Genomic DNA, 16,718 nt, shown 5'->3' with positions numbered 1-16,718 from the left:
CAAAATATAAATGATGCAGTTCTTGGGAAGAAAATCTAAAATGTTCGATTTTCAAAGAACAATTTAATTCAAGCTAATAAGCCCCCTTATTACAAAACTCATGTGTTCAAATATTAGGCCACTTCACCAGATGTTGTAGTCTGAATGTAATACTCATTATTTTAGCTTTACTGACTTTACTTCAAATGTCATCCAAACCTATCCATCTGCATTCATTAGCATACTAATCATTAAACTAATTAAAGCAAATGAGATTACCAAATGGAAGTGTGGCCCATTCATATTTTAACAAAATAGAACATTACCCATTATATGTAGTGTTGTTTTCACAGGCTGGTTTCTGCAATCCAGCATGAGATATGGTGGAAACCCAGGAGTTAAAAAAATCCTATGGATAATCACGTGCAACTGTCACACACTTCACACTTCTGTACGAACATGTACTCAATAAGTAAATAAATCTTACTCAAAGAAAGTTGTCCAACCAATGTCATCTGTTTTAGTTGCTAGGAGGCCACTATTCCCGTTGTAAGTAAACACAACCAGCTCTTGGTTCTGGATAGACACCATCTTTAGTCCGCCGTTAGCATCAATAGTCAGAGAACACACCTGGTTATCTGACATCAGTAAATGCCGTGGCACTCCATTGCTATCCCTTCGGATCTTTAACGTGTTTCCATTGTTGTCAGTTACTTCCACAATGTCATTCTCTGGACTATAGGAGAAATTGTACATGTAATCACCGGTGATGAGACTCATTGTATACTGGTGTAGCCCATCTGAATTGAAAACATACAGCTCCTGCTCAGCTGCTGAAGCAACCTCGTAGAAGCTCATTGAGTTCATCTGTGGCTTGTTTCGATTAACTGCGCGGATGCGGATGTTCCCCAGGTCAGCTATGTAGACAGTTCCATCAGGTGAGACGGCCAGTGATGATGGAGAATTCAGCTTTGCATCTGTGGCGTATCCATCATCACCTGAGAAGCAGTCACAGTTGACGTCATTCTTGCAGTCACAGTCCGATGCCATCCCTGCCAAGAGGGAGATTTCCCCATTGGTTGTCACTTGCCGGACACGGTTTATCTTCTTCTCATCAGTTTCTGCAATGTAAAGTATGCCAGTGTGGGAGACAGCAATGGCACTGGCAGACTCCAGTGCCGAGTGTATGGCCAGCTTGCTGAGAGAGTAATCAATGCCAGGAACCTGACAGTGCATAGGTCGGCCTGCTATAATGCTGACCTGGTGGTTCTCAGTAATCCGCAGAATGACATTATTTTCCAAGACATAAAGAGAATTATCGATTGGGTTGATGGCAAGATTAGTTGGCCACTCTAATCGTACCTAAGTAGAGGAAAATGGGAATTTGCTGCATTGAATGTGGTAGTTTAAGCAAAAATAATTAATTTCAATGAAAAGGCATTATATGGCTTACATGGCTTTTAAGGTAATTTGTCTCTTTTTATTGCATACTATAGTTAGGTAGATATTTGACAAAATGAATTTATTTAAATTTGAATGGGAGTCTTCTGGACTAAAAGCAGAACTTCCTGAATGGCCCCACTAAATGACACTCTCTCGGCCCTGTGATAGCTGTTGCTGTTCACTCCCCACTGACAGAGGAGCTTTATAAAACAGTCTCCTTTCAGATCATACAAAAATATTTTTGCAACTTTTCCTCAATTTCTCAGGTAATATTGTGTAAGTTACGAGACATGGTTTTCTCCATTACAGAGGTTGTTCATTCCCTTTTACGATATGACTTCTATAGTTGATCAACCACCCCGTATCATTTTCTAAGATTAAACTATAACACCTACTTCCTATGTTGAGGGCTAAACCACTTTTAGACTACACCTCTGTACATCCTCAAAATCACTTTAGATGATGCCAATTTCAATTGTAGCAGCTTTTTTCTTGTAATAGGTTTTGAATCTTTAGTTTCAATAGAATCATTAAAAACGGCTTATAATTTTAGTCAAAAAATGTTGACAAGATCAGACTTTGCACAATGGCCACTTTAAATGCCAATCTTAAATTAAGTTGCATCAAAATGAATGCAAGTAATGGTCTACCTAACTAGAGTATTAAATTAAGGACTGCCAGATTGATTTAATAAATCCTATGGAAGACAGATATTGCCTTTTCGATAAGATTTTACCTGGCTTACATCCATGCTGGAATCACAGCTCAGAGGACGAATAGCTGTCAAGTCATTGGAACCGAGCAACGTTGAAATAATTCCATTTTGGTCGACTTTCCTAATCATAGTTGCATCCACAAAGTACATTAATCCATTCTTGTCCACTGCGATGCCTGTGAAGAGAGCAAGAACAATTAAGACTACTGAGAGAAGAATCTCCAACTGGATATTGGCCTTTCAAGACCCATGTTCAAATTCCATGCAAATAGCCCCAATTCTTTAAAAAGTTAGATATTCTTAATCCCTTCCCTGGCAGAAATAAATCCATAGGACAGAACTGCTCAGTAGAAACACCAGTTTATTTATGCTGGCATTTTCAGTCAAGGATGTCACCAGGATGGCTGATGTGTGAACCTTCACAGTGATGGGGCAGATGGTAAATTTTTGAGACAGATGCTGACATGCTGGTGGGGTATTGCGGAGGGATTTCTATCCTGGTATTGACCATTTTTCAGCTTGGAATTTATTATACTGTTATTAGAAGGGCAAATTGAAAATATTCAAATCCCCAACATTGACTTCTGTCACCTTGATCAGCATAAGTAAAAAAAAACAATTGGAACCATTACAGCACCTCATACTGACAGATGCCAGAGAAACAATGATAATGAATTATCCAACAGATTCTGTTTGAGTGCTAATTAAAGCCAGGGCAGAATGTTTTAATTATCTCGATATATTCCAAAATCCCACTGTGAACTCAATAGATCATGCACAACTGACACTAATATATGGCCAAAGATTAGTCGTTTCTGTTCTACTTTCTACTTAATCCTCATATTGAGAAATGACTGACTTGTTCTGCTTCTTAATGCTGTCCTTAAAAGCTCCTAAGTGGAGTCATTGATTGACAACCAACTGGTGAAATCTTTGATTTTCCTCAACTATTTATCTTTTTTAAAAATAGCTATTTCTATTTAATAGAATCCATATTGGTTTGCCAAAAAGTTCCCGAGTTACAAAAGTAGAGTCATAGCACTAAGACAATGAAACAGGGCCTTTGGCCCATCTATTCCATGCCAAACAATTATTCTGCCTCGTCCCATCATTCTGCTCCTGATTCATTGCCCTTTATATCCCTCGCATCCATATACTTAAACAAATTACTCTTAAATGCTGAAATCAAACCCACATCCATCACTTATTTTGAACATACATATTTCTACTGTAATTATGCAACAGTTCCCAGCTTTTTGATTACTTTTCCTCAATCTGTACTCAAGAATACATTTTGTTTGAGATGAAAGAGCCTTATTCCCTCCTGTGCAAAGAATCTAAGAAATTTTTAAAGATTAAATACTTTATCCTTCTCATATTTAAAATCTTATGTAGTATTGGGCTATCCTTTTGAAAATTAACTTTATTTAAAAATGCTGGTCATTAAAGAGTTTCTAAACAATTCTTAGATGTAAGAAGGATTAGAAAAGAGAGAAATTATTTAAAAAGACCACGGATCATCAAAAAAATGATTTCCTAAGAATTTTAACAACATTAGTTTATTATATTTGGGTTCTTAAAACTTGTTACTAATTAATCTGTGGAAACCTCTTAGCTCACCTACAGTTCACGTACAGCTAATATATTTCTATAGTATTCAAGTTAAAGACTGGCCGAGATTTTACTGTGTCATTTAGGGCAAAACCCATGAGTGGTTACTTTCAGAATTTTTGCATTGACACAGTTGTAAAGTTGAAAAAAAAATCTAAAGCTCCTGTTTGTAATTTTTCATCTTTTTAGGCTGCACTGTTTACTACCTTATCTGATGTAATTTACGGGATTCACTTACACTCACCCGAGTTTGCTACTTACAATGCCGTACCCCAAAAACATCCTGAAAATCCTGTGCTAAATGGCCTGGCTAAATGCGTTCAGTCTATAATCATTTAAGAATAACAAAGGAAGAAAAATGAGCTTATATAAGTCTATTCAGATTCATTTTGCAATGTGAATTTTTAAATAATGTGCTAAGCCATAAATACTGCTTTGTATCTAAAGCAAAGAATGAATATTTTTAATGCATATTGTAAACTTGTTTCCTGAGCATTTCAAAATATAATGGTTTTATAAAACATATCTTTTCAGCTTAAATAAAATTTTATTTGCAATATTCTGCATCTACCTTAATCCTATACTGTATGTATATTTCAATCTTTAGTTTGCATTCTGTATGATATTCATCAGATTAGTTATATATTATGCTATGTTCCCTCTGAGCCGTGCGGGTGCACAGAAGGGCAGTAACTGAAATGCTCCTGTGCAAATAACCTTTGTTACTGCCCAGCTGTAATTTTCTTTTATATAGTGTTTTATTAAAGTGACGCGCAGTTTTCAGGCTGTGTAAAAATTTACTGGTCATAGCAATGGTTGGTCCACGCAGCAGTAAAAAAACAATTAGAGGGGTTGTTGATATTGTGCTTACTAGATTAGGGTATGGCATTTATGAATCTCTTTAATCTGATTGGTTGCTCAAGCAGCTTGAAGATATTACATCCGCTTGTGTCATGGCTTTTTAAGCTGATGCCTGGAAGCAGCATCAGAAAAGGGGATGTTCTCAGTACACAGACTGTTAGATCTCAATAGATTGAGCAGTTTGGGCCTGTTCTCACTGGAATTTAGAAGAATGAGAGATGATCCAATGAAAACATATCTGATCTGACAAGGTGAATGCTAAGTACAGGCCATCTATGGGTAATGAATGGGTTCCATTTTCATAAATGTCCATAAATCAATTTGGTTCATAAGTTACTCAATATGGTAACCATATATCTACAGTATTCTAATGAATGGCATCAAAAGCCTATAAGAATAAGAAGAAAGAACAGTTTCTAGAAGTAGAGATAGACAAGAAACTAGTTTTCCCAATCATAAGGATGAACATATGCCCGTAATGTCAGACCTTGAATTTGATACTATTACGTGAGCTTGTTTGTATGTAGGGGTGTCTACAGGTGGGGTGTTCTTAAACCGGGGTTGGCCTGTAATTGTCTTCCTTTATGGATAATTGAGAACCATGGGTTTTAGTTCCAGAATATTGGGGTAACCCATTGAAAGGGAAGAAGAAGAAGAGGAATGTTTTTCATTCATGATTATGAATCCTTGAGGGCTGTCAAACTTGAATATTTGAATATATTCAAGGCTAAGGTATGTATATTTTTTGACTATATGGCTTGAGGAACTATATGGCCTACTCATACTTCTCATGCTCTTATGAAAACCAGGTCATCAACCTCTTTTAGACATTTTATTGTGTAGATAATTTATTTAATATTCATTTTTGGGATCAGGCCATTGGCACTCGGGGTGGCAGTTATTGGCCTCGCAATAGTGGCTGTGAACTGAACTAATGGCACTTCAGAGGAAACTTAAAAATCAAACACTTGTGGTGAATCTAGAGTCACATGTGGACTTGACCTAGTAAGGAGAATAAATTTTACCCCTTAAATGAATTAATGAACCAAGTAGACTTACAATAATCAAGATTTGTTTGTGGTCATCATGAACGAGGCTCATTAATGTTTTTTCCCAAATTCAAGGTTATAAAATCCACAGATGATATGGTGGGATTTCAAAAGTAACCTATCTTGTACTCCTTCCACTCCCCTGACCGACTTATTCTGGTTTCTTCCCCCTTCCATTCCAGTCCTAATGAAGGGTTTGGCCCAAATCAGCCACTTTTTATTCCTATCCATAGATGCTGCCTGACCAGCTGAATTCTTTGAGCATTTTGTGTGTGTACTCTGAATTTCCAGTATCTGAGGAATCTCTCGTGTTAATAATGAATTTTCCCAATAACATTTCACTGTATCAAGTCCTTCTACACAACTAATTTCCAAGACAACCAGCCTATATTTTTTCTCATGTTTGTAATTCAGGCAAATGCCTTTCTCTGTGTCTCTTTCCACAGAGGTTGCTTGACTGGCTGAGTGTTTCCAATATTCACTGGTTCTATTCTATATTAACTTGTTGTCTATTTTCAGCAGACCTTGTGAAAGGCAGACTCTTATTAAATTAATTATTTCTCAAATTCTGTTTTGCCGTCTTCTCCCTTATATCCCCTTGAAACAGATGAATGTCTTGAGACAAATCTCAGAACCCAAGTGCTGAGCACATAATTGTGTTGTAAGCTTGTTATTTTTCAGGGTGAAACTGACTGTTTAATTGCTGCCTTTCAAACATTCCTCCAGGAGGATGGGGTTCCTCCTTGTCGTGGGGTTTGGAGGCTGGCATTCCTCGATGGCCCAGAAACCTATGTTGGCTGGAGTCAGTGCCTTGTGCGTAGGCTCTGGGTAGAGTCATCCATGCTAAACAGGTCAAAAGGTAAGAGGCCAGACTAAGAGTGGTCACTGGTCCTGTAAGTTCAGGGGTTCAGCTCAGAGCTAACAACCCTGACTGGTCAAAAGAAAATCGTTACTGAAACAGCAAAAAAGATTCCTTCTATGTGGCCAAGGACAATCAGAATTGGAGGATCTTTATTGCTGCCCTAAACACCAGCGGTGTAACGGGCAATTAATTAATTAATTCAAACATTACCGCTGGACTGATTGACTAGCAAGAATGACATTAAAATTGTGGCCTTGCCAGCAGTCAGGAGAAACTGCAGATGAGCACCCCCATTAGACCGTGTAGTTCTATGCACAGGCAAACAGCATTTGTTTAAAGTGTTCTTCCAAAAAGAGTCAAATTTAAAGTTTTGTGCATGCTCTTGTCAATGACACTCACATCACAGTATAAGTAACAACATTACTTTCAGATAAAGCACTGACAGAAAGAAGGTAAGTGGACAACGACACAGAGAAGACTCTTTTAAATGACATACCTCTGGGGCTCATCAGCGTAGCCTCGACTGCCTTCCCCCCATCTCCGCATCTGGCTTCATCAAAAGGCAAGCACTGTTCTCCAGTCCCTGCTACCACCTCTGAGTTGGAAGCAAGATCCCTTGCTCCATCAAGAGATTTAACACGGATGATCTGACGACTATTTGTGTCCGACACATACAATGCCCCTGTGACAGGATCTACTGCCATGAAGTATTTATGGGCAGGGTTGTTGCTTTAAAATGAAAGGAAAGCATAAATTAGGTTGTGATTCTATTTCCAAAGGTAAAAGCACATCTGCAGCAACAATTTGGGGAAAATAGCTTTAAATGCATATCCAGGAAATACTGTGGCACATCCTACTTTCTTCCAATAGTACAATATCAGGATAACACCCTTTACTGTACAACATTAAATCTCAGTTTTTATATTAGCCATCCTATGCTCTATGAATAAATCCATTATGAAAATTAACATCAGTTTTATTTGATTTAAGAAGTTGTGCCCACAATAACTTGATGAGTATCTGTCTATTTCATACATCAGGCTGTCCTCCACAGGCATGGTTCTGTGGTTCTGACACCTTAATCTCCCAACAAAATTCTAAACACATAGATCAAAGTTTGAGTACTAGCTTAAGTTATGACCCAAATTTGAGGCAATATAATTTATGTATCTCTCTGATAATTTCATTATGACATGCCATTTTCACAACAAGATCTAATACACTTTTAAACGAGATTGAAGATCTCAGCGAGAAACCAAATTCTATTTAAATTGAGTTTAGATCTGAAATTCTGATTTGCGCTCATTTATGATTTGAAACTAGTTTTTGATTTGAAGCAATTGAGCTGGAATGACCAACAATCAAGTCTTAAAAATGGGAAGGCCATTAGTACAACTAATATTACAGTTTTTCTTTAAAGTAATTGTGGAACCTATTATCTTCATAAGAACAGATTCTACAGGTTGTTACATAGTTGACATAATGAATACGCAGTTTAGACACCAAATCCCTCACCATATCACTATGTCCTTTATTCTCCTTATTTGAACATTCTGAATTGATTTTTTTTTACTGGCAATTGCCTGTTCCTTTAATTTTTTTCACCATTTTCATAGAGGTCTTCTTGCTTCAGTACTCTCCATGTGTTACACAAATAATGAAGCATAAATAATGTCTCAAGAAAACAAATGATGATATATCAATACTGTTGCAGATATAAGTTTTATTCAAGGAGTCTAATTAAAAGACTTGCCACATTTTCTATTATTGGCCATTTATAATCCTCTGTATATTTAACATTCTTGCAGATGGAAGAACGATTTTGTAATAAAATCTCAAAGTTATATTCACAATATTTCACTCCATAATGGCATGGTGCCAATTTTATAAAAATTGCATTCAAAAGACTAAACAATATAATTAGTTCAATAAAATAATAGAATTGATATTCATTTATAAATATTGTAATAGAGACAGTAGCTCTATGGGTAAGTACTATCGGTTAATCACAACTAGTAAATAAATATGTCTATGTGACCTCCCCATAGATACATTCTAAGAATATACTTTTAACATGGCAACACACTCCTCCATGTAGCACTAGGAATTCTGCGTTTTGTTTATTTCCTCACCGCTTATCTTGCCTCTTCCTTCATCGCTCCAGATGTAATGGAAGCCTTGCCAGAGTAATTTACCAGCAATATCAGCCATTTTCCAGTCTCCAAACTAAATGCCCATTATTCAGGAACAATCTGGATTTACTGTGAGTATTGGCTATTTAATCAGAGGACCAAAAAAGCTAAATCTGATTCTACAAGCGCCCAGAGCTGAAACAGTTCAAGCAAGTGGTCGCTTGACAGTGATTCGAAATAGGATTTGATCTGAGGTTGTGGAATAAAATTAATGCTGCCAGAGTTGAGAGCAACTAACTCAATATAACCTGGAATACTCACGGATCACCTCCTCTCTGCCTAACACTGATAAATCAGATGGGCTATTGCTCTATACTCTATTAAATAAAATAGACCAATCAAAGACAGTTTGGTTGATTTCCAGCTCAGTCAAGCATTTAACAATGCTTAAGGGCATCTTTAAATCAGGTAGAGAGGTGGTTGCTCTTAGGCACAGAGCTGAAAATCCAAGGTTTGAATTTAATCCCACTAGTCTGACTGAACTGGCAAGAGAACACCCTGCAAGACTCAGCAGCCTCCTCCTCATGTACAAATTGGGGTCCATGACATCGTCAGAAACAGAACGTGTTGGAAATACTGAGCAAGTCAGGTAGCATTCTTTGGAGAGAGAACCAAACTTAATGCTTCAGGTGACCAATCAATCATCAAAACTATTCATGCGATATGATTTCATTGACCTGAGATATTAACTTTGTCTCTCTCCTCCTCAGGTGATGCAGAACTTAGTGAGTATCTCCAGCACTTTCTGTTTTGTGTTAGTGATTCCAGTATTTTTATTTATTTATTGAGAATCAGCACAGAATCGGCCTTTCCAGTCCTCCAAGCTGCGCCAGCAGCAATCCACAGCTTAACCCTAGCCTAATCAAGGGCCAAATCACAATGGCCAATTAACCTAACAACCAGAACACCCAGCAGAAACCTATGCAGTCACAGGGAAAACATACAAACTCCTTACAGGCAGCAGGAATTAAATCTGGGTCGCTGGTACTGTAAAGCATTGTGCTAACCTCTATACTGCTGTGCCACCCCACAGTAATATCTACATTTTTTCTGATTTTCACAACATCACATCTGATTACTATTTGAACTAGTAGCTTGTGCAGGAATCCAAGTTTGTTTTTTTTCATAAAACTGAGCAACATTAGTAACTTTAATTCTAGAGCACAAAGGGAGGAATTGTTAGGTGCAAGTAGACAGTACCATGGAAGGTTAATAATTATAGCCTAGAGATTTATTGCTTTCCAACCCTAATGAGAGGAAACACAAAGAGTAACTGGGAGAGTGGGTTTGGAAATCATTGTAGAAAAATAAAGAAGAAACAAGAGGAGAGACATACATTAAAAACATGCATCTTTCACAACATTAGGACATTCCGAAGTTTTATAATACTAATGTGATTAACCAATTGTCTCTTTTTGTTCAGTGACATTATCTGATTCTAAATGGATGAAGGATTTAATAGAATTGACGGTGAAATGGAAGAAAAGGGTATTTGGCCTGGCTAAATGAGTTCAGTCAATAATTACTTAATAATAACAAAGGAAGAAAAATGAGCTTATATAAGTCTATTCAGATTCATTTTGCAAAACACAAAACAGCCAATGAATTACTTTTGATGCTTGTAGGTAAAATAAATAGTCAACAGGCATGCAGCAAAGCCTCGCAAACAGCAATGGGATAAATAATTAACCAACTCATTTTGGTGTTGCTGATTAATAAATAAAAAAGCAAAGCAAAGTTTGACACTGAGCTATCCATGCTAATAATAGGTCCAATGAGTAAAAGCTTGTTCAACAAGTTTAATAGAATTCTTAAAGGAAGGAAGACATGTAGAGAGATTTTGGGAAGAAATTACAAAGGCCGGCTCCTTTGTACCTGAAAAATTGTTCTGTGCGCTATACAGTTAATTTCAGAGATACCCAGGAAACAGAAATTAGAGGAGTACACATATCTCAGAGGACTGATGAGCTGGATCATACTAATTTAGGAGGAACAAGGTCAGAGATTCTTGAAAACCAGGCTGAGAATTTTAAAGTGGTAGCATTGCATACCCAGGAGGCAATGCTCAACACTGAACAGAGACAAACAGAATTGCTGCAATACACACACAAGATGCTGGAGGAAATGAGCAGGTCAGGCAGCGCCTATGGAAAAGAATAAACAGTCGACATTTTAGGCTGAATCCCTTCATCATTTTGTGTGTTGCTTGGGTTTCCATCTTTTGCAGAGAATTGCTGCAGCATGTTTCCAGTCTCAAGTTCCAAAAGGGTAAAGCAGGCAAGTAGACCAGGATTCACCTGAAACAGTCAAGCCTAGAGGTGACAAACTATCGGTGTGTGGTTCTGAACCAGATAAATTGAGATTCGAGTAGAATTAGGTGACGATGCAGAGAGGAATAATACAAATGAACTGATTTTCATCTTAGGATCAATAATCATGCAAAGGTTTGGTCTTTTATCATCTCTCCTTATTGCTGTGGAGATGTAAGGAGTTTGTAGCAAGGGAAGAGATTCTCTTCCCAGAGTGCTTTGCTTCTCATTGGATAAGTAAACAATATTGATAAAATAGAGGCTTCAGGTGAAGAGGAGGAGCTCAGTATTGCCATTGAACATAGGGAAACTGAAACAAAAAATCCATTGCACACAAGTACCAGGAAAAGATTATTTTCAACAACAGAAAGTCTGAAAACTTCCCTGATGATAAACTAAATTCATCTTGCCTGGGCCCTAGCCACCTACGAGGGGTGATTGATAAGTTCGTGGCCTATAGTAGATGATGCCGACTTCTACAAAGAAGGGATCCGTATGCTCCACGACCGCAGGACTAAGTGTGTAAATGTAGGAAACATGAATGTGCTAGGTTTTTAAAAATTGACTCCTTCTACCGTAGGCCATGAAATTATCAATCACCCCTGCTGTGGACCACTTCTACAAAGAAGGGATCCGTATGCTCCATGACCACTGGACTAAGTGTGAAAATGTAAGAGGGGACTATATTGAAAAATAAATATGCTAGGTTTTCTAAAATTGACTCCTTCTCCCTCGGATATTGTGAGGAGTTTGAGTGTCATCCAGAAATATAAAGAACCAAGTCACATGAATGCAGCAGCTGAAGGGAGAGGGCTAACAGCCAGAAGCCTTGGTGCAAATTGTTACCAATGACATAGGTGGGAAAAAGGAGGAGGTCCTGAAGAGAGAATTCAGGGAGTTGGGCAGGAAGCCGAAAAGCAGGGCCTCCAGGGAGGTAATCTCAGGATTGCTGCCTGTGCCATGTGCTAACAAGCACAAGAATAGCATGATCAGGAATATTAATGCGTGGCTGAGAGACTGGTGTAAGGGGCAGAGCTTCGGGTTTCTGGATCACTGGGGCCCCTTCTGGGCCTGTACAAAAAGAACAGGTAACACCTGAACCCAACTGGGTCCAATATCCTAGCAGGCAGGTTTAATAGAGGGTATAAACTAATTTGGCAGGGGGATGGGAACTGGAGTGATAGGGCTGAGGAAGGGGAAAACAGAGCTAAATCAAAGGTAGCGTGCAACAGAGATGATAGAAAAGACAGGCAGGAGATAAGGCATTATCACAGCCAGTGGGATGAGTTACAGGGCAATGGAGGTCTGGTGGGGTTAAAACAGAAAGCAACAAATACTGGGCTGAAAGTATTATACTTGAATGCTTGCAGCATAAGAAATAAAATGGACGATCTTGAAATTCAGCTACAGATTGGCAAGTATGAAGTCGTGGCCATCTCTGAAACTTGGCTGAAGGACAGCTGCCATTGGGAGCTGAACATCCAAAGATATACAGTGTATCAGAAAGATAGGCTAGTAGGAAGAGTGGGTGGCGTAGCCCTGTGATTAAAAAATATTAAATCATTAGAAAGGGATGACATAGGATCTGAAAGTGTAGGGTCTCTATGGGTTGAGTTAAAAAATGGCAAGGGTAAAAGGACCCTAATGGCAGGTCTCCAAACAGCAGCCGGGATGTGGATTACAAATTACAGCAGGAGATAGAAAAGACGTGTCAGAAAGACAATGTCATGATAATTGTTGGGGATTTTAAGATGAAAGTGGATTGGGAAAACCAGGTCAGTACTGGACCAAAAGAGAGAGAATATGCAGAATGTCTAAGGGATGGCTTTTTAGAACAGCTTGTTGTTGAGCCCACTTGGGGATTGGCTGTGCAGGATTGGGCAATGATCCAGAGGTGATAAAAGAGCTTAAGATTAAGGAACTCTTAGGGAACAGTGATCACAATATGATCGAGTTCACTTTGAACTTTGTGAAGGAGAAAATATATTCCAATGTGTCAGTATTTCAGTGGAATAAATGAAATTACAATGGCATGAGAGGGGAACTGGTTAGGGTTGACTGGAAAGGGACACTAGCGGGGGGGACAGCAGAGCGGAAATGGCTGGAGTTTTTGTGAAAAATGAGGGAAGTGCAAGACAGATATATTCCAAATAAGAAGAAATTTTTGAATGGAAGAAGGATACTATCATGGCTGACAAGTTAAGTCAGAGCCGAAGCAAGAGCAAAAGAGGGCATACAATGAAGCCAAACATAGTGGCAAGATGGAGGATTGAGAAGTTTAAAAAACTTGCAGAAGGAAACTAAAAAGGTCATTAGGAAGGAAAAGATGGATTATGAAAGGAAGCTGGCGATTAATATTGAAGAAGATATTAAAAGCTTTTTTAAGTATGTAAAGGGTAAAAGAGAGTTGAGGATAGATATAGGACCAATAGAAAATGATGGTGGAGATATTGTAATGAGAGACGTAGCAATGGCAGAGGAACTGAAAGTGTATTTTGCATCAGTCTTCACAGTGGAAGACATCTGCAGTATACCGGACATTCAAGAGTGTCGGAAGTGAAGTATGTGAAGTGAAAATGATGACTGAGAAGGTGCTCAGGAAGCTTAATGGTCTGAGGGTGGATAAATCTCCTGGACCTGATGGAATGCACCATCGGGTTCTGAAGAAAGTAGATGGAGAGATTGCAGAGGCATTAACAACGACCTTTCAAGAATCAATAAGATTCTGGCATTGTAGTGGATGACTGGAAAATTGCAGATGTTACTCTGCTATTTAAGGAGGATGGGAGGCAGCAAAAAGGAAACTATAGACCTGCTAGCCTAACATCAGTAGTTGAAAAGTTGCTGGAATCGATAGTTACGGATGAGATTACGGAGTACCTGGAGGCACATGACAAGATAGGCCAAAGCCAGAAAGGAAAATCCTGCCTGACTAACCTACTGCAATTTTTTGAGGAAGTTACAAGCAGGGGAGACAAAGGAGATGCAGTGGATGTGGTGTACAGTCAGCCCTCCTTATCCGCGGGGGATTGGTTCCAGGACCCCCCCGCGTATACCAAAATTCGCGGATGCTCAAGTCCCTTATTTAACATGTATCAGTGCGGTGGTCTTTAGGACCCAGCGGAACCCCAGACTTTATTTAACATGTCTCCGTGCGGTGGACATCAGGACCTGGCATCGCAGCTCTAAATCCGCAGTGTTTCTGTTCACGAAAATAATCACGATTGTGTTTGAAAATAAGGTTGAAGTAATAAAGTGATTGGAAAGAGGTGAAACGCCATCGGTCATTGGAAAAGCGTTAGGCTACAGTCGGTCAACGATCAGAACAATTTTAATGGAGAATGTGAAAGACCCTGCCCCGATGAAAACTACAATTATTACTAAGCAATGCAGTGGTTTAATTATTGAAATACATGTGTTTCTTAAGTGATTTATATGCATAGAAAGGTAAGATATGTATTATATATTAAGAAAAACGTTTGACTAACTGACGCTAAAGAATACCAAATGTACCTGTTCCAACTTCAAATCCGACTTAAAGACGGACTCAGGAATGGAACTCATTCATAACCCAGGGACTGCCTGTACTTTTAAGTAATTTCTAAATTACTTCTAATACCTAATACAAGGTAAATGCTATGTAAATAGTTGTTATATTGTTTAGGGAATAATGACAAGAAAAAATAGTCTGTACATGCTCAAGCAACGAGTGCTGGAGAGAGAACTTCCCGGGTTTTCCCGATCCGCGGTTGGTTGAATCTGTGCATACGGAATCCGTGGATAAGGAGGGCTGACTGTACTTGGATTTTCAGAAGGCCTTTGACCACGTGCCACGCATGAGGTTGCTTAGCAAGATAAGAGCCAATGGAGTTACAGGGAAGTTACTAGCATGGGTGGAGCATCGGCTGATCAGCTGAAAGCAGAGAGTGGGAATAAAGGGATCCTATTCTGACTGGCTCCCGGTTACCAGTGGAGTTCCACAGGGGTCGCTGTTGGGACCACTGTTTTTTCATGATGTATGTCAATGATTTGGACAATGGGATTAATGGATTTATGGCTAAATTTGCCGATGATACAAAGATAGGTGGAGGACTGGGTAATGTTGAGGAAACAGCGAGCCTGCAGAGAGACTTTGATAGTTTAGGGGAATGGGCAAAGAAGTGGCAAATGAAATACAATGTTGGAAAGTATATGGTCATGCACTTTGGTGGAAGAAATAAATGGGCAGACTATTATTTAGAGGAAAGCCAAAACATAGAGATGCAAAGGGTTTGGGAGACCAAACTTGGAGTGTTGTGTGCAGTTTTGGGCTTCTTATTTTAGAAAGGATATACTGACATTGGAGAGGGTTCAGAGAAGATTCACAGGAATGTTTCCAGGAATGAAAGGGTTACTGCATCTGGCAGCTCTTGGGCTGTATTCCCTGGAGTTCAGGAGAATAAGGGGGGATCTCATAGAAATATTCTGAATGTTAAAAGGCCTGAACAGATTAGATATGGCAAAGTTATTTCCCATGCTAGGGGAGTCCAGGACAAGAGAGCACAACTTCAGGATTGAAGTACATCCATTTAAAATAGAGATGTGAAGAAATTATATTAGTCAGAGGGTGGTAAACCTGTGGAATATGTTGCTACAAGTGGCTGTGGAGGCCAAGTCATTGGGTGCATTTAAGGCAGAGATAGATAGGTTCCTGATTAGCCAGGGCATCAAAGGGTATGGGGAGAAGGGAGGGGAGTTGGGATGACTGGAAGAATTGGATCAGCCATGATTGAATGGCAGAGCAGATTCAATGGGCCGAATGGCCTACTTCTACTCCTATATCTTATATCTTATGGTCTTATAAGTCTGGTGGCTAGTGGCTACCTTCAAACTTTCACAGCATACAAACAAAATGTCGAGGATGTGATGAAATACTCCTCCCCAGACTCGATGGTTCCCTCTCCAACAATACTTAGGAAGCACAACACCATCTGGGACAGAGCAGCCTGCATTAGCCAGATGAACATTAGCTCCTTCCGTCATCAGTGTAATGTGGGTGCTGTGTTTACCTTCTGTAAGATGCTAAGATTTCAACCACTCTTCCAAAACTCATTCAGCAACTACAATTGGTAAGCGCAGCAAGAGCATTGAACACCGCTAACCGAACACTGTCCTACAAGTTGCTCGCTGTCTTGCCCTGGAAGTATATTTTTATGCTTATACTGGAGTTGAAATCTAGAAAGTGCAACTCCAAAAGCATTGTGTGAATACATTCACTGAATGGACTTCAGCAGCTCAAGAATATCTTCTCAAATGCAAAAGTGAATGGATGTTAAATTTTTGACGTGCATAAGTGCATAAATGAACAGATCTCATGCTGTCGCTTCAAATAATTTTCCTGTGGGATGGTATATATGTGAGAATAAAAATGGGGCTACAGATAGATCCTTGGGAGGCAGGCAGAGAATTACGGCTCAATAGATAAGACTGAGATTAGGTGAGGAGGATGGTTTAAAAGTCTGCAGGCAGGTCCAAGAAGCATAAGGAGGGATAATGGAATTTAATTACAGTTACATAGAGCACATGAAAAATGATGATTGCCATATATATTGTGTAGATGTTTTTAAAAACCTTCACTTGAAAATTCTCACCCTGGTTTTCAGTTTCTTCCATGGCCTCTTAACTTCCAGACATAAAATGATTGGCCTAGCATTCAAC

General features: G+C 39.0%; 1 protein-coding gene across 1 annotated transcript in view; it reads right to left on the bottom strand.

Moving 5' to 3' along the window:
• LOC132405597 (teneurin-2-like) overlaps positions 1-16,718 on the bottom strand; it is a 1,448,984-nt gene that overhangs the window by 18,120 nt on the left and 1,414,146 nt on the right. The window contains exons 22-24 of the mRNA XM_059990528.1: positions 7,017-7,249; positions 2,159-2,313; positions 467-1,341 (exon numbers count right to left, since the gene is read on the bottom strand). Of these exons, the coding sequence (XP_059846511.1) occupies positions 467-1,341; positions 2,159-2,313; positions 7,017-7,249 (1,263 nt within the window). The remainder of the gene's footprint in view (positions 1-466; positions 1,342-2,158; positions 2,314-7,016; positions 7,250-16,718) is intronic.

The sequence above is a fragment of the Hypanus sabinus genome, chromosome 15 (genome assembly GCF_030144855.1).
Source record: "Hypanus sabinus isolate sHypSab1 chromosome 15, sHypSab1.hap1, whole genome shotgun sequence".
NCBI lineage: Eukaryota > Metazoa > Chordata > Chondrichthyes > Myliobatiformes > Dasyatidae > Hypanus > Hypanus sabinus.
Note: the sequence above shows the minus strand (reverse complement) of the source record. Positions and strands in the feature narration are given on the sequence as shown.